The sequence below is a fragment of the Symphalangus syndactylus genome, chromosome 4 (genome assembly GCF_028878055.3).
Source record: "Symphalangus syndactylus isolate Jambi chromosome 4, NHGRI_mSymSyn1-v2.1_pri, whole genome shotgun sequence".
Taxonomy (NCBI): Eukaryota; Metazoa; Chordata; class Mammalia; order Primates; family Hylobatidae; genus Symphalangus; species Symphalangus syndactylus.
The window spans coordinates 101,103,933-101,131,049 of record NC_072426.2 but is presented as its reverse complement, the minus strand read 5'-3'; the positions used below and the strand labels follow the sequence as shown (position 1 = coordinate 101,131,049).

Below are 27,117 nucleotides of genomic sequence, written 5' to 3'. Positions count from 1 at the left end.
ACTGAAACATCAAGGTTTTTTTTTGAGCAAACAGTATTAAGGCAGTAAAATTTTAATAAAAGGTCATATAGACAACTGGATTAGACATTCAGAAGGTGGCATCACATAGTGTTCAAGAGAATTTGGAATCCTAGCTATATGATTTTAGGCTAGTTACTTATCTTTTCTGTACTTTTTCTTTTCTTTGTTTTTTTTTTTTTTTTTTTGGAGACAGGGTCTCACTCTGTCGCCTAGGCTGAAGTGCAGTGGCGCAGTCTGCAGCCTCTACCTGCTGGACTCAAGCAGTCACCCGACCTTATCCTCCTGAGTAGCTGAAACTATAGGCATGCGTCACCACACCTGGCAACTTTTTGTACTTTTTGTAGAGAAGGGCTATTGCCATGTTGCCCAGGGTGGTCCAGAACTCCTGAGCTCAAGTGGCCTCCTAAAGCACTGGGATTACAGGCGTGAGCCACCATGCCCAGCCCCTATTTTCTCAATCCGTAAAATGATGATAAAAATAGACAGCTTAAGATAGTGGTTGTGTGCACTAAATGAGTAATTATGTGTAAGCCTGGAACATAATAAGCACTCAAAAAGCTTGTTATTATTGGCGATAATTCCCACAAGACAAATACAGTCAAGCACTAGAAATTTCACTTTTCTTTCTTTTCTTTCTTGAGACGGAGTCTTGCTCTGTTGCCCGGCTGGAGTGCAGTGATGCCAACTCAGCACATTGCAACCTCCACCTCTCAGGTTCAAGCTATTCTCTGTCTCAGCCTCCCGAGTAGCTGGGATTACAGGTGTGCACCACCATGCCCAGCTAATTTTTAGATTTTTAGTGGAGATGGGGTTTCACCATATCGGCCAGGCTGGTCTCGAACTCCTGACCTCAAGTGATCCGCCTGCCTCGGCCTCCCAAAGTGCCACGATTACAGGCCTGAGCCTCTGGGTCTAGCCCAGAAATTTCACTTTAAACCAAAAAAAAAACCACTGACAACCAATGAGTGAAAATGGGGTTTTAAAAAAGGGCCCAGTCATCATGCCCAAAGTAACATGTGACTTTGAAATATCTGTGAGGAACTTCTGGCTTCAAAGAAATACTTTTATTCCCTTGGCATCTGTTACAGTATTTTTAAGGCAAGAATTTCCCTATATAAAGAAAAAGAAAACATAAACTATATACCCTACTTTAAAAATGGGATAGGGCAAATGAAAACACAGATAACAAGAAGACTAACAAAATTATATTTACATATTCATATTTAGCCAAAAACCTGGATAAATATATTAATCAACCAAGAATTTCCACTTGAGTGGTTTCAGGTCTCCGGAAGCCAAGAGAGAGAGGGAAAGAAAGACATGGCTAATTAACAATGCAGAATTACATGTCACATTATAACCTGTTATCTAAATTTGACTAGAGTAGTTCAAATAAATGTGGAGAATTCATCAAACCCTGTCCCATGAGACTTTTAGTACCCTATGTCCTAATTTACATTTCCTCAATCTTCAATACATTTAACTCTTAAAAGACAGAAAATTTCTTAACTTACTATATATGTCAAGGAGTAAAACTACACTTGACCTTATTCTAGGGTCTTATTTTATCTGAGAAATAAACAATCAGAACTGGAATAAAGCACCAAGAAGTATTACATTATAGGAAAAAATGTGTTCATATTCTCTTTAGAAGAACCAACAATTTCCCCCAAAAGGAATGGTATTTTAAAGTTAATTTGTTAATATTTTCAAAAAGACCTTTCACCTAGTAAAAGAGAATGTAGTAATATTAAAGCTTTGATTTTCAACTATGACTTCCATCTGTTCCTCTACTAATCATATTGTCTGTTATAAACACTATAATCAATACTTCCCTTTCTTGATTTTGACTATACTTTTATCTCTTTACAGATAAATGTGGATAATATTTCATTTTTATTTGATGTAAAATGTTTTCTTGTTCCATGTAAACAAATATTCTTGTAGATAACATAAAGGAGGTGGAAATAAAATACACATTAATTTTTTCTTCCAAGTTTGAGAGATTGTCAAGGTTCTGAGGGGACTGCAGTTACAAATAATGGAAAAAACTCAATTCAGAGGCAGCATTTCTGAAACTTTCAGGTAGAGGTTGGGGGAAAGGGGAATCAATAGGTAGGAAAGAATAACAAATCTATTCTCTAAAAAAGAAATACATAGTGGTATGATGATAATGAATAATTAGTTTCAATAGACAACTTTATTGCGTGAAAATAGGGTATAAACTTTATAGTTTTTAGAAGACATAAGAGGATTGTATCCAACATTGCGGAAACTGGTATTCCTTGCTTAAGGAACAATTTTATCTATACCAGGAAATTTTATTCTGTGACTTTATAAGAAAACACAGTGATGTTTGATGTGGAGAAAGTTGTCTATTACATGCAATAGAAACAGGAAATACAAAATACAATTTCTATCTTTGGTTTGCTGAGGGGAAAAAAGGGGTAAGAGAAAATGGGAAAATAAAGAAGGCTACAAACCACTTGAAATAAATCATGCAAATAAAAGAGAGCAACTAAATGATGACATGAAAGAAATATTTCACAATAATGTAAAATAAAGCCTCCACTTAGAAATAATTGTTTTGTTTTATAGGCCAACTAGATGGTAAAATCATAAAAGATGATAAATGAAACAAAGAAAAAATATAGTTTTCATTAAATAAATAATCCAAATTCATGAAATGACTGTATCGACAAATTGTTAGCAGAATACATGGATACTAGGGGAAGGTGCTTTTTTTTTTCCACAAATAGGATTCAACACAGGAAGGTGCATTTAGAAAGAATCTATGACATATTACATTAAAACAAAAGCCGGCCGGACATGGTGGCTCACACCTGTAATCCCAACACTTCGGGAGGCCAAGGTGGGCAGATTACCTGAGGTCAGGAGTTCAAGACCAGCCTGGCCAACATGGTAAAACCCCGTCTCTACTAAAAATACAAAAAAACTTAGCCGGGCGTGGTGGTGGATACCTGTAACCCTAGCTACTCGGAAGGCCGAGGCAGGAGAATCGCTTGGGAACCCAGGAGGCAGAGGTTGCAGTGGGCCGAGATCACGCCATTGCACTCCAGCCTGGATGGCAAGAGCGAAACTCCATCTCAAAATAATAATAATAATAATAATAATAATAATAATAATAATAATGCCAGAATATATTTTGTATTACCATCTCTATAATAATGCTAATAAGCGATAATAATTTTCAAATGTCTTCTAAGAGAAAATCCGAACTCTTTCAAGATTTGAAGTTTTAAACTTTTAAACCTAATCTCATATTTTCAAAATAATATCACTTATCTACGAAACATATTCTTAAAACCAGTGGTAACCATAGCTGTTACCATTCTTTATACAAGACCTATGATAGTAGATGGTTTGGAAATGCAATAGACTATGCAAGTGCCAATAATAATGTATTTCATAACTTTCCTACAAGGGAAATTGCTAGTATTCTGAAAGTATTAGCGTCCATTAACATAAAGTAATAATGGGCTCTGGAAAAAGATTCAACTACAAATTCAAAAGCTGCTTAATTAAATTCAGTTCTCACTGACTATCACTTGAAATAGTAATGTCTCATTTACTTCTTACAGGGAACCTTCTAGTTAATTAAACAGATCAGGAAAAAAAGATTTTAGCAAAACAAGAAATAACGACCCAATAATTTGTCAATATCAGTTGGGCCACTCTTTCCTATTTTGCATCTGGAGGTTCCATTATTCGGGTACAAATTTAAAACATCCCAGGAAAATATTATTTTTACATTTGTTCTTTCAATGATAAAAAGGCTGAAGTTTAATTCAATTATAAGCTAGTGTTTGTTACTGGTCAAATTTTGGACTTTGTTAAATGGTGTGCTACAAGTTAAGATAATGGGGGCTAAGACAATAGAAGTAAATAATTCTTTCTCTAAGCATTTAATAGATAGTTTATCTTCCAAATTAAAAAAAAACGGAGAGGGAAAAAAATTATCCATTTAAAAATCAAACCAAGTCTAAAAGGAAATTCCTCTTAGGTGTTTAGCTTTCTAACTACATTTCTGGCCATAATGCATAAAATTACTATAATATCATTACACACATCTTTTTTTTTAACAGAAAATTGTCTTAGAATTCATATATTCTAGAAGCAGCTACTTAAGAATTAAGATTTTCTGAATGAGAGAACAAAAGAGTCATGAAGATCTAAAGAAAAATGATGGTGGCTCACACCTGTAATCCCAGAACTTTGGGAAGCCAAGGCGGGCAGATCATGAGGTCAGGAGATCGAGACCATCCTGGCCAACATGGTGAAACCCCGTCTCTAGTAAAAATACAAAAATTAGCTGGGCGTGGTGGTGCATGCCTGTGATCCCAGCTACTTAGGAGGCTGAGGCAGAAGAATCGCTTGAACCAGGGAGTCGGAGGTTGCAGTGAGCTGAGATGGTGCCATTGCACTCCAGCCTGGCGACAGAGTGAGATTCCATCTCAAAAAAAAAAAGAAAGAAAGAAAAATGAAAAGACTGACAGTTGAGAAAGTACTGACAGTTACAATTATCAAGCGAAAGACTTCATACATAACGAAAAAACATGGAAAACTTTTAAACTGATCAAACAATAAATGAATTTATTCATTACATAAGGTTTTATTATTATTATTTTTTTAGTCCTTTCTTTATTTTGAGACGGAGTCTCGCTCTGTTGCCCAGGCTGGAGTGCAATGGCATAATCTTGGCTCACTGCAACCTCTGCTTCCTGGGTTCAAGTGATTCTCCAAATAACCAAAAAAAGTTATTTATTGCTGGGCGTGGTGGCTCACGCCTGTAATCACAGCACTTTGGGAGGCTGACGCGGGCAGATCACGAGGTCAGGAGATCGAGACCATCCTGGCTAACATAGTGAAACCCCATCTGTACTAAAAATACAAAAAAATTAGCTGGGCGTGGTGGTGGGAGCCTGTAGTCCCAGCTACTCGGGAGGCTGAGGCAGGAGAATGGTGTGAACCCAGGAGGTGGAGCTTGCAGTGAGCCGAGATTGCTCTACTGCACTCCAGCCTGGGCGACAGAGCGAGACTCCATCTCAAACAAAAAAAAGTTATTAAAATGAATTTGCTGTAAGTTATTACTGACTTAATGAGTCAGACCTCCATCAAGGAATATGTGATTGACTACTGTAGTTGATTTTTTGCAAGTCATTAAACATTTATTGTTTGCCTCCTGTGTGCCAGGCCCATGCTGGACTCTGAGTGACACAAAAACAGGTAAGACAGGGACCTGACCCTCCAAAGACTCTGAAATCAGAAATGTTGCAGTAAGTCCTCACATTGGATAGGGTACTTTACTATAGATAAAGCAGAAACAAGGATCAGAGAAAAGATGAAGCTGTCCCAAAGCAGAGTTAGGACCTTGAGCCAAGGTCTCCTAACATCTAGTTCAGCACCTTTCCTTTTTGATCATTCTTTTAGAATATGTGACTTTAAAAAGAGGATATTCACAGATGGAGGCATTTTAGGCACTGTGCCACCTTAATAGGAAAGGTAACTTTTAGGCAGGTGGCCTTAGCTGAGATCTCTCTCAAATCTTAAGGCAGCTACTCATTCTTTTCACTTGTATAAAAGAGCTCAACACTTATCTCTCCACCTTACCAGGATATGGAGTTTTATGTAATAATGCAGGAATTGGCATATTTCTGCAAAATCAGTTTCTACTAACTCTGACCTCTCCCCATCTAGACCCTCTTTTGTGATCCTGCCTTTTCCAGCCACTCCATGATTTTCCTTCTGACTTCCTGTTCATTGTGCTTTGTAGAACCATGCCTGGCTCTTTCTTCTTTCTGAAGTGCTTTCTTCCTCCTCTGTAAAATTGACCCTTTACTTTTCTTTCTGACCCTGTGTAATATTTTCTTTTTGGAGAATCTGGCCTGAAAGGAAAAAACATGTTTGACTGCTTTATGAGATAATAAAACTGAAAGTCTCATTTTCTATACCTAAGAATAATTTGTTATATTATTTATTCAGGTATAAATAATTAAAAATAAGTACAGTGCAAACTTATAGGCAAATCTGGAGTGGTCTTCATAATTATTACAAAAGCACTACAAGGACCTTTGTAATTTTCTAGTTAAGATTATTGCTAGACACTATCATAAAGCCTGAGAAAGGTCAAATCAGGGAAGCGTTTTGTAAGAAATGCCAATACAGTATTGGGGGGCTTATTAATCTTTATGATGACTATTGAGTTAACATTCAAAAGTCAACAAACACTGAATTAGCCCTTAATATAAACAGCAGGCAATACATGAGAGTTACCCTACATGGAAAAATACAGAACCTTTTGCCTCTTTCTGTAGAGGTATGTGGAGGCACAGACCCCCTAACCCTAAGCATGCTCTTTTGATAAGATAAACAGGTATTCAGTGATTTCTCACACATAACTATAGAGGAACTTAAAAATCTTCTTAGTAAATGATAGGATATATGTATAGAAGTGTCATAGTTTGCTCACCTTTCCATCAAAGCGTTTTATTATATATTGATCCAGACCCAAGTCTGTAAAAGAAAAGGAAAAAACATTTAGCTACTGATTATAACTCAAGTGAAATATATAAAATGACAGCTCTTGGTTTTGTTTCCAGTCATTCAATTAAAAGTACAAAACATTTATTCAAAGGCCGCAGGAATGAATATTTTGCCCCATTTTCAGATTTAAAGTGTGAGTGCTAAGAGATACCAATCCTTTTATTTTACATATCAGAAAAGTAAGGCTCTAAGAAGGTAAAAATGTGCAAACCTATTCAACAGTAGAGTCCAGTTAGAACTCTGGACTCCTCCCAAGGTGGTGCTCTTTTCATTATGTCAAGGTGCTATATTACTTTTCATTAAGGTAAGGAATGTTAGTTTAATCTGAATGCATAATTTTTTTTGTATCAAGTTCAAAGAAAATAATTAAATACCAAAAAAAAAAAACTATTGCTATACACCTAAACAGACACAAACAGACCATCTTAACATTACCTTTTTTTTTTTTTTTTTTTTTTATTATACTTTAGGGTTTTAGGGTACATGTGCACAATGTGCAGGTTTGTTACGTATGTATCCATGTGCCATGTTGATTTCCTGCACCCATTAACTCGTCATTTAGCATTAGGTGTATCTCCTAATGCTGTCCCTCCCCCCTCCCCCCACCCCACAACAGTCCCCGGAGCGTGATGTTCCCCTTCCTGTGTCCATGAGTTCTCATTGTTCAATTCCCACCTATGAGTGAGAACATGCGGTGTTTGGTTTTTTGTCCTTGCGATAGTTTACTGAGAATGATGTTTTCCAGTTTCATCCATGTCCCTACAAAGGACACGAACTCATCATTTTTTATGGCTGCATAGTATTCCATGGTGTATATGTGCCACATTTTCTTAATCCAGTCTATCGTTGTTGGACATTTGGGTTGGTTCCAACTCTTTGCTATTGTGAATAGTGACCTTTTAAAATTGGGTCAAATTTAAAAATTTACTTGGGAATACCTAGCTTTGGATTCTGTGCACAGTGAAAAATTAAGTGAGTATATTCGGTGGCATTGAGGGCAGGGATAGTTTTGTCTTTGCACATAGCTTTATCCCCAGCATTTAGAACAGTGCTTGATCAATAAATATCTGTAAAAGAATGAATGAATAAGAAACAGTCCTTGCCTTGAAAAGTCACAATTTAGTTAGAAAGACATACGGATATAATAATTAACATTACAAGGGAGCATACAATTAGTTCAATAAAAGGGTGCTGTGGGAGTTTTGAGAGTGGAGAAATTAGTACTCAGTTACACTTACTTTCTTGCATAATTATTCAGTTCTTTTCTTTCAGTTGTCACTAGTTTAGGCCCTTACCTCACTATGCCCACAGTATTACAATCATCAGATTATCATTGCTCCCAGAAAAAGCTTTTTGCATTTCTAATTTAAACATTTGGTTATACATTCTTCTTATCTGAAATGTGCCTCATCTTCCAGAAGCCAGCCCTAAACAAACTGAACTATTGACTATAAAAGAAACAGATAATTTATGACACAGAAAGAAATGTTAGAAACAATTTTAATTTGCAACCTGACAGATATTTAAGAGAGTGTAAGTCATAAAGGCTGATATTTATCAGAACAGGCTTCTGATAAAAGAACAGAGAACAAGAAAGAGTTCTAGACAATTAAAACTTTGATTGCCTGTCTCCCCCTATTTTTTATTTTATTTTATTTATTTATTTATTTTGAAACAGAGTCTTGCTCTGTCGCCCAAGCTGGAGTGCAGTGGCACGATCTTGGCTCACTGCAACCTCCACCTCCTGGGTTCAAGTGATACTCCTGCCTCAGCTTCCCGAGTAGCTGGGATTACAGGTGTGTGCCACGATACCTGTCTGATTTTTGTATTTTTAGTAAAGATGGGGTTTTGCCAGGTTGGCCAGGCTACAAGGTCATGTCTAGAACTCCTAACCTCAGGTGATCCACCCGCCTCAGCCTCCCAAAGTGCTGGGATTACAGGCATGAGCCACCGCATCCAGCCCTATTTTTTAATATACTGTCAAAAGATGAGGATAAGATAACCTCCCAAACTACTGCCAAAGGACAGCAGGATAGAAAATAGAAAATATAAGACAGAATTATAGAAAACAGAGACTCAATCCAAGAGGTTTAGTATCCTACAGGACCTTTCTCATTCAGAAACAGGGAGAAAATAATCCAAAAAATACTAGCAGAAACTTTCTCAGAACTATAGAGAGACAAACTAAAAGACCTTACCAAGTGTTCTAAGCATATTGAACAAAAAAAACTACCCACACTTCAGTGTATGCTTGTGAAATTTCAGAATACCAAGGATAAAAAAATCCTAAAGATTTTCAGGAAAAAATCTTCCTGGTTCCTTACAAAAGCATGAGAATCAGAATAGAATCAGATGTCTCACAAGTAAAACCTGGTACATCAACTAAGGCAGATATATGCTTACTAATTGCATCAGCACTGTCCAACAGAAATATAGTGTGAATAACAAATGCAAGTCACATGTGTAATTTAAAATTTTCTAACAGCCATCTTTAAAAAGGTAGAAAGGAAGAAATTCTGTCACTTGAGGCAACATGGATACAACTGGTTGACATTATGTTAAATGAAATAAGCCAGGAACAGAAAGTTAAACACTGCATGTTCTCATTCCTACGTGGAAGCCAGAAAAAGTTGATCTCATAAAAGTAGAAAGTAGAACAGGGTATACCAGAGGCTGGGAAGGATAGGGTAAATGGGAGGGACTAGAAAAGATTTGTTAAAGGATACAAAATTACACCTAGATAGGAAGAATAAGTTCTAGTGTTCTATAGCATTGTAGAGTTAACAACAATATTTATACAGTTTCAAATATCTAGAAGGAAGGCACTGACACAAAGAAATGTTTGATGGTGATATGCTAATTACTCTTATCTAATCACTATATACATTATATGTATCAAAACAGCACTATGTACCCCATAAATATGTACAATTATTATGTCAATTTAAAAATAAGGTTAATTAATTAATTAATTAATTTTTTTTTTTTTGAGACAGAGTCTCGCTTTGTCACCCAGGCTGGAGTGCAGTGGCATGATCTTGGCTCACTGCAACCTCCACCTCCTGGGTTCAAGCGATTCTCCTGCCTTAGCCTCCTGAGTAGCTGGGACTACAGGAGCATGCCACCATGCCTGGCTAATTTTTTTTTGTATTTTTAGTACAGACAGGGTTTCACCCTGTTAGCCAGGATGGTCTTGATCTCCTGACCTCATGATCCACCCGCCTCAGCCTCCCAAAGTGCTGGGATAAAAGGCATGAGCCACCGTGCCGGACAAAAATAACGTTAAATTTTTAAAAAGGCAAAAAGAAACAAGTGAAATTAATTTTAATACTTTATTTAACTGAATATATCCAAATAGTATCATTTTAAGTAGTAATCAAGAGAAAATATTAATGAGATGTTTTACATTTTTTAATACTGTATTTTCAAAATCGGAGTGTATCTTGTAATTATAATACATCTCAACTCAGACTTGCCACATTTCAAGTGCTCAGTAGCCAAATATGGCTACTGGCTACTGTATTAGATAGCACAGATTTTAGGTTATCAGAGCAATACCCAGAATAACTCAAAACGTTAACTTAAAATTTTAAAGGTGGTTACTTCTGTGACATGAACTGTGAAGATGGAGAAGATGGAACATATTTATGTTTTATATTTTATGCTCTTCATTATATTAAAAAAATGGTGAGGGGGAAGGGGCATGGGAGGACAGCCTGGCACTCACTGAGAATTATTGTCATTTTATAAGCAAATACTGACATGAAGTAGGCCAAGAGTTTCACGATTTCAGGTTGAAAGAAATGATTATTTCACCTTGCTATGTTTTGATTTATTTACCTGCCAAATGAAGGAGATGGTTGGATTAGATCAGTTCTTAAAATGGTTGGAAGTGGAGTGTGGAGAATGTGGACGGATGAAGTAATTCAAGCTATTGTCCCTAACTACTCCTCTAGAAAATCAAATAGGCCCAATTATTGGGGGCAAGGAGAGCATGGAGAATGAAAGGAGAAAAAATAGCATGTGTAGTTTAAAAATACTTAGGTGACTTCCATATGACATTTCCCTTTCAGTTTGCTACCCAAACCCTTTGGTCCCAGCTTAGAAACACCAGACTATAGCTATGTTGTTTTCACTGAGATGTTTCCTATGGTTTTTAAACTTTTATTCAAAGAACTTTCAGTCATTTCATTTAATGCTCATAGTGTGATATAAACACTACCTTTGCCTTTTTATTGATAAGAAAGCCAATGTTCAGAAGGTTAAATGACTGTTTTTTTTATTTTAACTCTAATAATCTTCTAATTATGGCAGTTGCCTCTTTTCTTGAGTCCACACCCAAAATAATATAAACGTGTGTAAAAGTAGAGTATGTATAAAAGTACACACATACTGTTAAGAATTGTCTCAGTTTAAGCCTCAGAGTGAACATTTAAAAGACTTGTTTAAAGACAATGGCAACTGACTTTGTCAAACTCATTTTGTCAAAAGACACAAGGGCAAATGAATCAAATATGTCATTTCAAGATCTACAAATTAGAATTTAGGTAAATGGAAACTGAATAATTGTAGTTAAGAAGTCCCAGCTATCTCTCAAAATTTAGAGATTCTTTTTTTGTTAACACTAAGTTTTTTAAATACCTTTTGTAGTACAAGTGGTTTTTGGTTACACTGATGAGTTCTACGGTGGTGAATTCTGAGATTTTAGCACACCCGTCACCCAAGTAGTGTACACTGTACCCAATATGTACTCTTTAATCCCTCATTGCGCTCCAACCCTAACTCCAAGTCCCCAAAGTCCATTATCTCACTCTGTATGTCTTTACAACCTCATAGCTTGGCTCCCACTTATAAGTGAGAACATATAGTATTTGGTTTTCAACAACTGAGTTAACTTTTCACTTAGAATTATGGCCTCTAGCTCCATCCAAGTTGCTGCAAAAGATATTATTTTGTTCCTTTTCATGGCTGAGTAGTATTCCATGGTGTATACATACCACATTTTCTTTATTCACTCATTGGTCGATGGGCACTTATGTTGGTTCTATATCTTTGTTTTTTTTGTGTTTGTTTGTTTGTTTTTTCTTAGACAGAGTCTTGCTCTGTCGCCCAGGCTGGAGTCTAGTGGTGTGATCTCGGCTCACTGCAACCTCTACCTCCTGGGCTCAAGCAATACTCCTGCCTCAGCCTCCTGAGTAGCTGGGATTACAGGCACGTACTGCCACGCCTGGCTAATTTTTGTATTTTTAGTAGAGACGGGGTTTCACCATGTTGGCCAGGCTGGTCTTTAATTAATGACCTCAAGTGATCCACTCGCCTCAGCCTCCCAAAGTGCTGGAATTACAGGTATGAGTCACCACACCTGGCCCGTATCTTTGTAACTGTGAATTGTGCTGCTATGAACATGCATGTGCATGAGTCTTTTTCATATAATGACTTCTTTTTATTTGGGTAGACACCCAGTAGTGGGACTGCTGGATCAAATGGTAGATCTACTTTTAGTTCTTTTTTTTTTTTTTTTTTTTGAGACAGAGTCTCACTCTGTTGCCCAGGCTGGAGTGCAGTGGCACAATCTCGGCTCACTGCAACCTCCATCTCCTGGGTTCAAGTGATTTTCCTGCTTCAGCCCCCTAAGTAGCTGGGACTACAGGCGCACACCACCACGCCCGGCTAATTTTTGTATTTTTAGTAGAGAAGGAGTTTCACCATGCTGGCCAGGCTAGTCTCGAACTCCTGACTTCGTGACACGCACACCTCAGCCTCCCAAAGTGCTAGGGTTACAGGCATGAGCCACCGCACCCAGCCTACTTTTAGTTCTTTAAGGAATATCCGTACTGATTTCCATAGAGGTTGTGCCAATTTACATTCCCACCAGCAGTATAAAAGCGTTCCCTTTTCACCACATCCATGCCAACATCTATTGTTTTTTGACTTTTTAATTACTGGCAGGAGTAATGTGGTATCTTTTTGTGATTTTAATTTGCATTTCTCTGATGATTAGTGATGTTGAGCATTTTTTCATAATTTGTTGGCCATTTGTATATCTTCTTTTGAGAAATGTCTATTCATATCCTTTTCCACCTTTTGATGGGATTATTTGCTTTCTTCTTGTTGGTTTGTTTGACTTCCTTATAGATTCTCAATACTAGTCCTTTGTCAGATGCATAGTTTGCAAATATTTTTTCCCATTCTATGGGCTATCTGTTTACTCTGATTATTTCTTTTGCTGTGCAGAAGCTCCTTAGTTTAATTAGGTCCCATTTCTTTATTTTTGTTGCATTTGCTTTTGGAGTCTTGGTCATGAATTATTTGCCTAGGCCAATGTCCAAAAGATTTTTTCCAAGGTTATCTTATATAATTTTTATGATCTCACATCTTAGATTTATGTCTTTGATGCATCTTGAGTTGATTTTTATATAAGGTGAGAGATGGAAGATCCAGTTTCATTATTCTACATGTGTTTAGCACTAAAATTTATCTAAAAATGTATTAAAATGTTTATATTTTTCAGCAATGCAAGGTAATGTAAGCTAGCAAAACAAAGTATAGTCCCAGTGTATCACATATGAGAGACATTGAAGCCACTTGGTTTTATCTTCTGTGTTAATAATCATTGTAATAAGTTATTTATTGAGCATTTTTGTAGGCCTTGTAATAGATGCTTTATATATCTTCATTATAGTTAAAAAAAAAAAAAAGTCAGGGCAAGGGGCATGGGAGTACAGCCTGGAACTTACTGAGAATTCTTGTCATTTTATAAGCAAATACTGAAATGAAGTAGGCCATGAAGAAGTATGTACATAATAGATATATGAGTTAATTTTCATAACCATACAAATTAGTTGCTATTATCTCAGTTTTACAAATGAGAAAATTAGATTTAGAGATGTTAAAAAATTTGCCTAAGATCATATATCTGTATTTCCAGTTTCTCATAATTATCTTCCTATAGTCTTGTCTGCTTCTTCTTAAACTCCTTTGATGATTATTCTACCTATCCCTTAAATATGTGCACTTCTTAGAATTTCATCCTTGGATCCCATCTCTCCTCAGTTATGCTGTTTGCCTCAGCAATTTCATTTAAAAAACCTTTTAATATTTTTTTAAAATATATTTAAAAATCTTTGAAGTAGCCAGTTTAAACTGCTGAAAGAAAAGAATTTCATCCCAGAATTCTTTATCTAAGTGAAAATAGCTTTCATGAATGAAAACAAAATAAAAAAAATTCTAACATGAAGGAAAACAAGAGAATTTGTCACCAAGAGACCTGCTCCAAAGGATATTTTATTCTTCGGGGAGAAAGAAAATGACACCAAAGGAACTTAAAAAAATTTAAAAAGAGCAACAGACATAGTTACTATCTGGACATATATAATATTTTCTCCTTGCAAGTTCTTTATGTATGATAGTTACTAAGAAAATCAAGACAATGTCTAGTAGAATTTTTTATGTGTGTAGATATAATACATAGGACACAACAACATAAAGTTAGGAGAGACCTACATGGTGATAAGATATCTATCTATATTCCACTGAAAGTGGTAAAATATAAATTCTTAATAGACTGTAAAAAGTTAACTATGTATATTACAATATCTATAGACACAAGTAGAATAAAGATATACAAAGAAATATTGTTAACTCAAAAGATTAATTCAAATTCACTATACTAAAAAATGTTCAAATAATCCAAAAAGAAGGCAGGCAAGGGGATAAGAAGAACATAAAAAAGATGGAGAAATAAGAAAAAAACAAATAAAATGGTGGGCCTAAATTCAAGCATATCAATAAATGCAGTAATTAAAAGATAGAGGCTATCATACTGTATAAAAAACAAGATCTGGCTACAGGTTGTCCACAAGAACCCTATTTTATTTTGTATTATTTGAATTTATCCTCAAGTTCTAAGGACCCCCATTTAAAATATAATAAGGGGGTTAACAGTAACAGGATAGAAAAAGGTGTCATGAAAAAAATAATCAGAAGAAAACTGGAGTGGCTATATAAATATCAGGCTATGTAGACTTCAGAGCAAAAAAAAAAATTCGCATGGATAAAGCGAATCAATTATGTAATGATAAGAGGGTCAATTCACCAAACAATATTAATAATCCTAAAAATGTGTGTACCTAATATGAGAGTTTCAAAATATGTGAAGCAAAAACTAGAGCCTAGCACAGGGTCATGTGCTTGTAGTCCCAGCTACTTGGTAGGCTGAGACTAGGAGGATCACTTGAGGCCAGGAGCCAGGAGTTCGAGGCTGCAGTATACTATGATCATGTCTATTGACAGCCACTGCACTCCAGCCGAGCAACATAGTGAGGCCCCCCATCTCTAAAATGAACAAACAAACCAAAAAAAAACCAAACTGATAGAACTGAAAGTATGAACAGACAAATCCAAAATTAAAGTCAGAAATCAACACCCTTCTCTCAATAATTGATAGAGAAAGTAGACTGAATCAGTTAGGATATGGAAGACAGACAGCAGATTAGTGGTTGCCTGGGACTTTGAGGGCAGGAAAAAAATGTAAAGAAATATTATAAATGGGAATGAAGAAACTCATGGGGTGATAAACTTGTCATTATATTAATTGTGTCGATGGTTTCACTAGAATATACATATGACTAGTATGTCAAAACTCATCAAACACTATAAATATGTGCTATTTATTTTATGTTAATTATATCTTAATAAAGCAGTTAAAAATAACAGTACAAACTATCAAGGAGAAGACTGAAACATTTGAAAATATCAATATTGACAACTTCTGTGCATTAAAAATCACCACAAACAAAATAAAAAGACAGGCCCCAGACTAGGACAGGAGATCTGCAATGTATATAACAGATTTCAGTGAGAATATATAAACTACTTTACTAAAAAGGATAATCAAATGGAAAAATGAGCAGAGACTATAAACAGGCAATTCATAGAAAAGGCAATGTAAGTAGTCAATAACATGCAGAGATGATAAGCCTCACTAGTCATTAGTGAAATGTAAAATAAAACCAGAAAAATCTTTAAAACACTTTAAAGTGTAGAGTTTTTGTGTGTCTGTGATCAAAGTTAAGCTGTTATCAGCTTGAAATAATCTGTTATGTTTTTTGTAAGCCTCACGGTAGCCACAAAGAAAAATCCTGTAATAGATATTCTAAAAATAAAAGGCAAGGAATTAAAATATACTACCAGAGAAAATGACCACAAAGGAAGACAAAGAAGACAGTAACAAAGGAAAAAAAGGAAGGGAGGGGTTACAAAACAACCAGAAAATGAGGAACAACATGGCTATAATAAAGTCCTTACATATCAATAATAACAGTGACTATAAATGGTCTAAATTCTCCAAATAAAAAACATAGAATGGCTGAATAAATTTTTTTTAAAAAGACCCAACTATATGATGCCTATAAGAGACTCATTTCACCAGTAAGGACACAAACAGACTGAAAGTAAGTAAAGGGAAAAAGATATTTGGAAATAGAAACCAGAAGAGAGCAGGAGTAGCTATACCTAGATAAAATAGAGTATAAGTCAAAAACTGTAAGAAGAGACAAAGAAGGTATCATTTAGTAATAAAGGAGTCAATTCATTAAGAAGATATGACAATTGTACATATATATGAACCCAATCTCAGTGCACCTAAATATAAAGCAAATATTAATAGATCTAAAAAGAGAGAGAGATTGCAATACAATAATAGTAGGGGGCTTCAACATCCCACTTTCAGTAATGGGCAGATCATCTAGATAGAAAATCAATAAAGAAACATCAGATTTAAACTGTACTCTGGACCAAATGGACTTGAGAGATTTATAGAACATTCCATCCAACTGCTACAGAATACACATTCTTCTCACCTGTACATGAACACTTCTCCAGGACAGATCATATGTTAGGCCACAAAACAAGTCTTAACAAATTTAAGACTGAAACTGTATCAAGTATCTTTTCTGACCACAATGATATATAACTAGAAATAAATAACAGGAGGAACTTTGGAAACTTTACAAAGATGTGGAAATCAAGCAATATGCTCCTGAATAATGGATCAATGAAGAAATTAAAAAGAAAATTTAAAAAATTTCTTGAGACAAAAATGGAAACACAACATGTTTTTGCTATGCAATATACCAAAAACAATTCTAAAAGGGAAGTTGATAACAATAAACACTACACTGAAAAAGAGGAAAGCCCTCAAATAAACAACCTAATATTGCATCTTAGGGAACTAGAAAAACAAGAACAAACTCAACTAAATATTAGTAGGAGGAAGGAAATAATAAAGATTAAAGCAGATAGAGAGTAGAAAAAGCAAAAAGAGACAATAATTTACTTTCATAAGTTTGTTAAAATTTAAATCTGATAATACCAAGTGTTGGCAGGAATGCAGAGGAAGAAACTGATATATTCTTGGAGAGAAGATAAATTACTGTATCAACTCTGGAAATCAATTTGGCAATGTCTAGCAAATGTGAAGAGGAATATACTCTATGGGCCAGCAAGTCCAGTTCCAGGTATATGCTGAAAATAACTTCTTGGCTGGGCATGGTGGCTCATGCCTGTAATCCCAGCACTTTGGGAGGCCGAGACAGGTGAATCACCTGAGCTCAGGAGTTCAAGACCAACCTGACCAACAGGGTGAAACCCTGTCTCTACTAAAAATACAAAATTAGCCAGGCATGGTGGTGCATGCCTGCAATCCCAGCTACTTGGGAGGCTGAGGCAGGAGAATCACTTGAACCCAGGAGATGGAGGTTGCAGTGAGCCGAGATTGTGCCATTGCACTCCAGCCTGGGCAACCAGAGTGAAACTCCATCTCAAAAAAAAAAAGAAAAGAGAAGAAAATAACTTATTGCAAATATGTACCAGGGCACATATAGGAGAACATTCAGTGCAGTATGGTAATGATTAAAAAAAAAAAACTGACATGGAGCCAGATGTGGTATCTTACACTTATAATCCCAGCACTTTGGAAGTCTGAGGTGGGAAGATCACTTGAGGCCAAGAGTTTGAGCAACCTGGGCAACACAGTGAGACACTTGTCTCTACAAAAAAAATTTTAATTAGCTTGGTGTGATGGTACACACCTGTAGTCCTAGCTACTCAGGAAGTGAAAGTGGGGGATAACTTGAGCCCAGGAGTTCAAGGTTACATGAACTATGAACATGCCACTGCATTCTAGCCTGGGCAACAGAGCAAGACCCTGTCTCTAAAACAAAACAAAACAAAAAACTGGCATGGTAGATTAGATTACTGATCTCAAATATTTACTTCCTTCTCATTGACCTCTATGGAAAAGCCCTTGACTTTGGGCTTTGTTGTGTAACTTGTTTTAGCCAATGGGATATTAACAGATGGGACATAAGCATCCTTAAAATGGACTTCTGAGGTTGGCTTTCTTTCTTATATCTTGGCCATCTATAAGAAAAATATATCCTGGATGGGCCAGTGGTCTAAAAAGTGATAAACGCATAAAGCAGGCTGACAAATCTGCTGACAAACTTTCAGAGCTATCCTAGCTTAATTAGACAACCTCTAGCCTATCTACAGAGCTCAGCTGAGAACAGCAGAGAGCACTTCATGGGATCTTCAGATGAAGTGCCTTTGCAAAGATTATGACAACAAGAGAAGTCTAGCATGGCTGACTCCATCTTGCTTCTAGTCTCACAGGCTAGCTGTCCTTACTCATTCCCGGGCAAAAGCCTGGGAATCGGAGGAATTTAGACTATAGTTTAACTTGAAAGCAAGAATGCTAATAGTCCCTCCCCAAAACTCCTTGCTCAGGGACCAAAGCAACCTTTGTAAAACTAGTAAAAGGACACAAGATTAGGATTATGGAAGAGGCCTGAATTCCATTAAAATGTAGGCATAGTTTCTCTAATCCCTTACAACTCAGGTGGCATGTGCCCAGAGGTCACAAGACTTGTGACTTCCCCAACTGCTTCTATAAATAGCATCACTATTGTAGAATCTAAGATTGATCTTTTGAGATATTTTTCAGACTTTTGCATTCTGGCAACTGAATGACCCCACCCAGACCCATGACTCATGACTGAACCCATCCTGTGGCCCAAACATAGAGGCAGCCTCAGTGCATGAGGACTGTTGTCCACACCCCTGTGATTTCATCCTCAACCAATCTGCAGCACCCATTCCCTAGCCCCCTGCCCACCAAACTATCCATAAAAACCCTAGCCTCTCAGTCCTTAGGGAGGCTGACTTGATGAATAATAAACTCCTGTCCTTCTACTTGGCTGGCCTTGCATTAACTAAACTCTCTTTACTGCAATACTGCTGTCTCAGTTAATCAGCTCTATCTGTGCAGTGGGCAACAAGAACTTGTCAGGCAATTACAGAGAAGCATGAGCTAAATAAATGCTTGTTATGCCACTGACATTTTCTAGTTGTTTGTTACATAGCAATAACTGACTAATAAATCATATACTGGCATATTTGTATAAATTTATACAAATAATATCCACAACTTATAGCAGTGAAAATAAAAGAACAGCTACCTGTTCTTTACATAAAAGTAAGGGAAACTTATAAAACTTATACAAAAGTAAGGGAAATGTAGTAGTCATGCTGCAATAATAAATATAATCATCCCCTAGGGAAGGACAATGAATATACATGATGTTATAGTCTTCAACAAAAATGATAAACACCAAATTAATAACATTGGTTATCTCTAATAAGAATGGGAGTGAAATGGGATTGCAGATAACTCCTTTTATGGACACTGAAATTTTAATTTCATGTCACTTTCAAGTTTCACAAAGCTGCTTCTTGTGATTTTTTTTCACCCATTTAAAAAATGTAAAAACCATTCTCTGCTCATGGGCCATACAGAAATAGGCAGTTGGCTGTAGATGGCCAATCCCTGCTCTGTATTAAGCAGCACTACAGAGGATTAAAAACAAAAGGAGTGAAGCAGGATATCATCTTGACCCTTTCACAGGACTCACGACAGGGGTGCCTTGTTTGCTTAGCCTGCCCCTGTCTACCCGTTGCGGGAGGGAGTGTGCAAGCGAACAAGTGCAGGAACCAGAGCAAGCAAGTGCAGGAACCAGCCAACTGCTTTTGGGTGCCAGCAGGAGCAAACGCCGTACGGGCCATGCAGCAGCATCTGGATGGGGGTGCCTGCGATTCCTGAAGCCCCAGAGGGTGGTTACAGTACTCCTTTAGCTCTGCCATCCACAGATGGCTTAAGTGTTAACAGCTCAGTGGGCCCTTTGCTTCATCATGTGGGACAGCTGCCCTCCGCCAGCAAGGGCAAAGGGCCAGTGTGACAGCCTTTTTTTGGTATCTGCACTTGTTGGCTCCCAAGCTCCTGTCTGGTATCCAAGAAAATTGAGGTCGCATGAACAAACTGAAGGATGGTGAATGCAGAGGATTTTACTGAACGATGAAAGTGGCTCTCAGCAGGAAGGGGAGCTGGAAAAGGGATGGGATGGGCAGGTAATCTTCCTCTCAAGTCCAGCTGTCTCTGGCTGGACTCTTCACCAAAAAGTCAAGCCATCAAGCTGTCCCTTGAAGTCAAGTCACTTCTCTCCAATGTTCAGCTGCTTCTCTGAGTCTGGGGTCTTTATAGGCACAGGATGGGGGTGGGCCATGGGTAGTTTAGGAAAGGCAACATTTGAGCGGGCCACTGGAATAGAAGGTTTCAGGCTTTTCGGCTTGAAGGTGGGGTTTTGTCAGGGACCTGCCCCTGTCTGCCTAGAATTTTTCTGCCTCTTGTTGCTATCGGTAGAACACAAGGACCTTTTACTGAAGGTACTTATCTTGTTTGGAAAAAAACATTAGTGCAAAAATGTTTTTAAAATATATTCCATGTATATAACCATGTGAAAAATTATTAACCAAATTAAAATTGCTCTAAGGGGCTGGGCATGGCTCACACCTATAATAGGCTATAGGGCCTATAGGCTCACACCTATAATCCCGGCACTTTGGGAGGCCCAGAAAGAGGATCACATGAGCCCAGGAGTTCCAGATCAGCCTGGGCAACATAGCGAGACCCCATCTCAATCAATCAATCAATCAATCAATCAATCAAGTACTGTATGTAAGATTATTATTAAGGATACTTAGGGCTGGGCATGGTGGCTCACGCCTGTAATCCCAGCCCTTTGGGAGGCCGAGGTGGGCAGATCACGAGGTCAGGAGATTGAGACCATCCTAGCTAACATGGTGAAACCCTGGCTCTACTAAAAATACAAAAAATTGGCCAGGCATGGTGGCAGGCGCCTGTAGTCCCAGCTACTTGGGAGGCTGAGGCAAGAGAATGGCATGAACCCGGGAGGTGGAGCTTGCAGTGAGCCGAGATTGCACCACTGCACTCCAGCCTGGGCGACATAGCGAGACTCCATCTCAAAATAAAAAAAAAAAAAAAAGGATACTTAGGCTAAGGGAGGAGACCACTCCTCATATTGTCTTATGCTGACCACCCCTCATATTGTCTTATGCCTAATTTCTGCCTCCAAAGAAAGAAGAAGTAAAAACTAAAAGGCAGAAATGAAATCCACAGGCAGACAGCTCGGCGCTGCGCCCTGGGCCTGGTAGTTAAAGATCAACCCCTGACCTAACCGGTTATGTTATCTATAGATTCCACGCATTGTATGGAAAAGCACTGTAAAATCCCTGTCCTGTTCTGTTCTGTTCTGATTACCGGTGCATGCAGCCCCCAGTCACGTACCCCCTGCTTGCTCAATTGATCACGACCCTCTCACACAGACCCCCTTAGAGTTGTAAGCCCTTAAAAGGGACAGGAATTGCTCACTCGGAGAGCTCAGTTTTTGGAGACGTGAGTCTTACCAAAGCTCCCAGCCAAATAAAGCTCTTCCTTCTTTAACCCGGTGTCTGAGGGGTTTTGTCTGCGGCATGTCCTGCTACAAGGGGTCATCCTAGAGATAATATGGAGTCCAGGAGAAGTAAATCACTATATGATCTGTGTTTCCCTCTTTTACACCCTTTTCATCTCCAATGAAGATGAAATCACATCAAGATAATAAGGTCAGCCAGTTGGATATGGTGGAAAGAAAATAGGGATCCTCTTTGCAATACGCTGTTTTGCTCTAAGGAAAGCTCAAGTTTTTCTATATAGAACTTTAAAAATTCTCCCCATGCCACTGTTGCCTCAAATAATTGGCCAGCTATGCAGAGCTGGTTACTACAATAGCAAGCACCACTCAAAGCCCAGAGCCTGAAGCAACTATCTATCTCATTATACCTAGGGATGGCAATAACATTGAGACTTCACAGAGAGGGAGATGGGACATATTCAAATCATACAGAATATTTTTTTCCTTTTAATGTCTGTCCTACTCAACTATTACTCCAAACTTTCTTGACATTCGGTACAGAAGAATTCTTATTCATCTTGCACTCTAAAGTTCATCTGCTCCCTATTCATTTTAAAACTGCTTAATTTTAGGGCTTCATGTAGTCTGTGCTTCATGATTATTTTTGAACTGTTCTAAAAGTAAAACTTACAAATTTAGATCTGTTAGGTATCCTGGGATACAGTATGTGTGAAAAATACAACAAAATAAAGTTGAAATATGAGCTACTGGCTAGAGTCCAGCCATTTCTGATAGAAATTCAAACTACAAAAAATCTACAGCCTCACTTTTTTCCTTATCTCAACCTACATAGGAATAATATATCTTTTATTTCTGCTCCATCAACATTTCTGGAAATTCCTGTTCATGAGCAAATGAAAACGAAGCCAAATTTCCCACTGAATCTCATTTCAATATATCAGACTTTCCTCATGATTACTGTTGATGAAGAAAACAAACTCCATAAAATATTTGAAGAGATTATTCTGAGCCAAATGTGAGGACCATAACCAGTGACACGGCCTCAGGAGGTCCAGAGAATATGTACCAAAGGTGGTTTGATTACAACTTGGTTTTACATATTTTAGGAAGATATAAGATATCAGTTAACACATGTAAGGTATACACTGGATTGGTCCAGAAAGGCAGGACAATCTGAAGTAGGGAAAGGGCTTACAGGCAGATTCAAAGATTTTCTGACTAGCAATTGGTTGAAAGAGTTAAATTATTATGTAAGATCTGGAGTCAACAGAAAGGAGTGGGTTAAGATAGGGGTTGCGGAGAACCAAGGTTCTTACTATGTAAATAAAGTCTCATAGGTGGCCGCTGCTAGGGACAAAAGATGGCAAATAATTTCCTACTCAAGCCTTTAAAAGCTGCTAGACTCTCAGCTAATTTCCTCAGGATCAGACAAAGACCAGAAAAAGGGAAAGCGATTCTCTACAGAATGTAAATTTCCCCCAGAAGAGACAGCTTTGCAGGGCCATTTCAAAATGTGTCAAATAAACATATTTTGCAGTAAAATACTTTGATTTCTTTCAGGGCCTGCTCTCTGTCATGTGATGCTATATTAGTCAGGCTGGAATGTGGTATCTTATTGCTACAAAGAGTCTGTTTTGTCAGTCTTAAATATCTGTTTTAATGTTAGTGCTAATCAGTTAAGCCTGACTTCCAGCAAAAGAGTATAATGAGGCATGTCCAAACCCCCTTCCCATCATGGCCTGAACCAGTTTCTCATGTATCTTTGGAATCCCTTTGGCTAAGGGGAGGGGTCCATTCAATCACCCGCCTAGGCCTCCCAAAGTGCTGGTGCACTTTTCTTGTCTTAACTGAGCTTCACTTATACCATTTTTTCCTTTGTCTGAGCAAATGATGACAGAGTGACATCAATGACTAAAGTTTCGGTCAATCTCTCCATTGAGATGACCAAAAGAGGAGAATTGTTAAATTAAGTTTAGACTAAAGCTGCCTCCTTATATATTTTAAGTTCAGCCTAAAGCTTCCTCTGTACATAGTGAACTGTAACCTAACTGCGTATGTGTAACATATTCTTGTGCCAATCATCAAGTTGTAGCCAATTATTCAAACCATGTTCAAATAAGGGACACTCCAAGCCGTAACAAATCTGGCTGCTTCTGTATTTTACTTCCATTTTCTGTCCATCACTTTCCTTTTTCTGTCCATAAATCTTCCACCATGTGGCTATACTGGAGCCTCTCTGAACCTGTTCTGATTTGGGGACTGCCCGATTTGCCAATTGTTCTTTGCTCAATTAAACTCAGTTAAATTTACCTAAAGTTTTTCTCTTAACGCAAATAAGATTTTATCTACATGCAAGCTTTCTTTACTTTCTTCCTTCAATATCACAAAAGGAGGTGCTGAAGCTAATTTAAAGGGATCTAAATTTATTATTATTATTATTATTGAGACAGAGTCTCACACTGTCGCCCAGGCTGGAGTACAGTGGCATGATCATAGCCCACTGTAACCTCAAACTCCTGGGTTCAAGTGATCCCTCCACCTCAGCCTCCCAAGTAGCTGAGACTATAGGCACAAGCCACCACGCTGGTCTAATTTTTTTTTTTTTTTTTTTTGAGACAGAGTCTTGCTCTGTTGCCCAGGCTGGAGTGCAGTGGTGCAATCCCGGCTCTCTGCAAGCTCCACCTCCTGGGTTCACGCCAGTCTCCTGCCTCAGCCTCCTGAGTAGCTGGGACCACAGGCGCTCGCCACCATGCCCAGCTAATTTTTTTGTATTTTTAGTAGAGACGGGATTTCACCATGTTAGCCAGGATGGTCTTGATCTCCTGACCTCGTGATCTGCCCATGTCGGCCTCCCAAAGTGCTGGGATTACAGGCGTGAGCCACCACACCCGGCCTCAGCTAATTTTTTTACTTTTATTTTTATAGAGACAGGGTCTCACTATGTTACTCAAGCTGGTTTTGAACTCCTGGCCTCAAGCGATCCTCCTGCCATAGCCTCCCAAAGTGCTAGGATTACAGGCTTAAGCCACAGTACCCAGCCAATGCTCTGAATTAAAAGCTCAATGCAATTAATGAGAAGTTTTATATACCTTTAATTTCTTTCTAATTATAAAAGATTATGAGGGCAGGACTTTTTGTCCATTTTATTACTGTATTTCTTGCACCTAGAATGTTCTCTAACTCATCACTATCAATCAATACATGTTGAATGAATATATACACACACACATATATATATAAAGTCTATTAGAAAATAAACGTACAAAGAAGAATAAAATAATTTCTGGTAATAAGTTACTTTCTATGTATTTTACATATGGGTGAAGCACAAAGGATAGAGACACATGTTAAACAACACCTTATGGATGCAATCAGTAAAATCCAGCATGTGGAAAATTCTATAATACAAATGACCTACATTCTTTCACAAATAAATGGTGTCTAGTTTCGTTTCCTTAAAAGCAAGGTATCAGTGTGGAAGGACTAAGAAAAGTGAAACAGGTCAGTAGAAAAAGCCAATTCAAGGGTATGTTATTAAGTTGACTACCACTGTAGACAACCAGAGCTCAACTCCCCTTGGCCCATCTGAGAAACCATGTAGTTTGTATATCAGAATTGATCATCCAAGACAATGGAGAAGAGGGTATCCACCAATTCTCAGCAGTAAGTGTTAATGCCTTTGTATCTCCAAATGTGTGCATGTGCCAACATGGTTGAGTGTGCTCGTACAGGTGTCCCATGCTATAGCAGCAGAGATGCCCTATAGGAGAAAGCAACAGATACACAACATAGCTGAGGTTTCATCCTGTCAGGCTGCAACACTGTACAACTAACTGCTGCAGCAGCAACCTGAGAAAAAAGGTGGACTGAGAAATGTGAGACAAGGCATAAAATATGTCTCACATAAATGGCAATAAAAAAACATGAAAGCGAAAAAAACGGTAGATAAAAGACTGAAGAGACATATCAATCAAATGCAGTGTAGAGGTTGGTTTAAACAAACCAACTGTAACAGTTATTTTTAGATAGGAAAATTTGAACAGTGCCTGGATATTTGCTATTAAGGAATAACTGCTGTTTTTAATTGCAATACTTAAAAAGTATTATTGTTTTTAAAGTTCTTATATTTTAGAGACACATGCAAAAGTATTTACAGGTTGCACTGCATGTCTTGAATTGGCTTTAAGACAATCTGGGGTGAGGAAAGGAAGTAAAAGAGGTTATAGATGAAACAAGATTGGCCATGTGTTATAATTGTTGAAGCTAAGTGATGTGTACATATGGGTTGATTATATTTTCTACTTTTCATGTTTGAAAATTTCCACAACCAAAAATTGTATTTTTATCTCTCTCTCTCTCTTTCTGAGACAGGGTCTCACTCTATCACCCAGGCTAGAGTGCAGTGGCACAATCTTGGCTCACTGCAACCTCCGCCTCCTGGGTTCAAGCAATTCTCCTGCCTCAGCCTCCCGAGTAGCTGGGATTACAGGTGTGCACCACCATACCCAGCTAATTTTTGTATTTTTATTAGAGACAGGGTTTTGCCATGTTGGCCAGGCTGGTCTCTAACGCCTAACCTCAAGAGATCTGCCTGCCTCAGCCTCCCAAAGTGCTGGGATTACAGACATGAGCTACTGCACCTGGCCAACAAACAAAAATTTTAAATAGCAAATTTCATACATTTTGGAGGGGTGATGGTTCTATATAGTTTTTATTTGACCTAGAGGTATGTGAATGTTAATAATGTGGGCAAAATATTATGAACTTTCTGGTTAGAAAATGACATAAATGTTTTTGGTTCCCTAAGCTCACTTTGTTATTTCATGTGTCTGGTTTTTTTTTTTGAGACAGGGTCTGGCTCTATTGCCCAGGCTGGAGTGCAGTGTTGTCATCTCGGCACACTGTGACATCCACCTCCCAGGCTCAAGCCATCCTCCCACCTCTGCCTCCCAAGTAGCTGGGACTACAGGCACGCACCACCGTGCCTGGCTAATTTTTTTATTTTTCGTAGAGATGGGGTTTCGCCATGTTGCCCAGGCTGGTCCTCAACTCCTGAGCTCAAATAATCTGTCTGCGTTGGCTTCCCAAAGTGTTGGGATTACAGGCATGAGCCACAGTGCCTGGCCCATCTGTCTGTATTTTTGACCACATAATTTACTCACTCTGAATGATGCCTTCTCTTTCTCCTCTATATAATGAGCTATTATTCATTTTTCAAAACCCAATCAAATAGCACTCCATTTAGGATGGCTTCCTATATACTCTCTAAAGAATTGGTTTCTTAGCCGGGTGCAGTGGGTCACGCCTGTAATCTCATCACTTTGGGAGGCTGAGGCAGATGGATCACCTGAGGTCAGGGGTTTGAGATCAGCCTGGCCAACATGGTCGGACCCCATCTCTACTAAAAAATACAAAATGAGCTGGGCATGGTGGCACATGCCTGTAATCCCAGCTACTCAGGAGGCAAGGCTGGAGAATCGCTTGAACCCAGGAGGTGGAGATTGCAGTGAGCTGAGATTGCGCCATTGTATTCCAGCCTGGGTGACAAGAGTGAAACTCCATCTCAAAAAAAAAAAAAAAAAAAAAAAAGAATTAGTTTCTTTATATCCTACTCCTATACCATATACAGTCATGTGCTGCTTAATGATGTTTTGGTCAACAAAGGACTGAATATACAGTGGTGGTCCCATAAGAGTATAATTGA

General features: G+C 37.9%; 1 protein-coding gene across 6 annotated transcripts in view; it reads right to left on the bottom strand.

Moving 5' to 3' along the window:
• The window catches only part of LOC129481027 (calcium uptake protein 1, mitochondrial), a 272,554-nt gene that overhangs the window by 167,393 nt on the left and 78,044 nt on the right, over nucleotides 1–27,117 (bottom strand). For 4 of the 6 annotated variants that reach the window (XM_055275815.2, XM_063637578.1, XM_055275813.2 and 1 more), the window contains exon 5: nucleotides 6,512–6,555. In XM_055275815.2, the coding sequence (XP_055131790.1) occupies nucleotides 6,512–6,555 (44 nt within the window). Of the gene's footprint in view, nucleotides 1–5,759; nucleotides 5,928–6,511; nucleotides 6,556–27,117 lie in introns of all 6 variants that reach the window. The other 2 variants (XM_055275811.2, XM_055275810.2) reach the window with 1 other exon arrangement.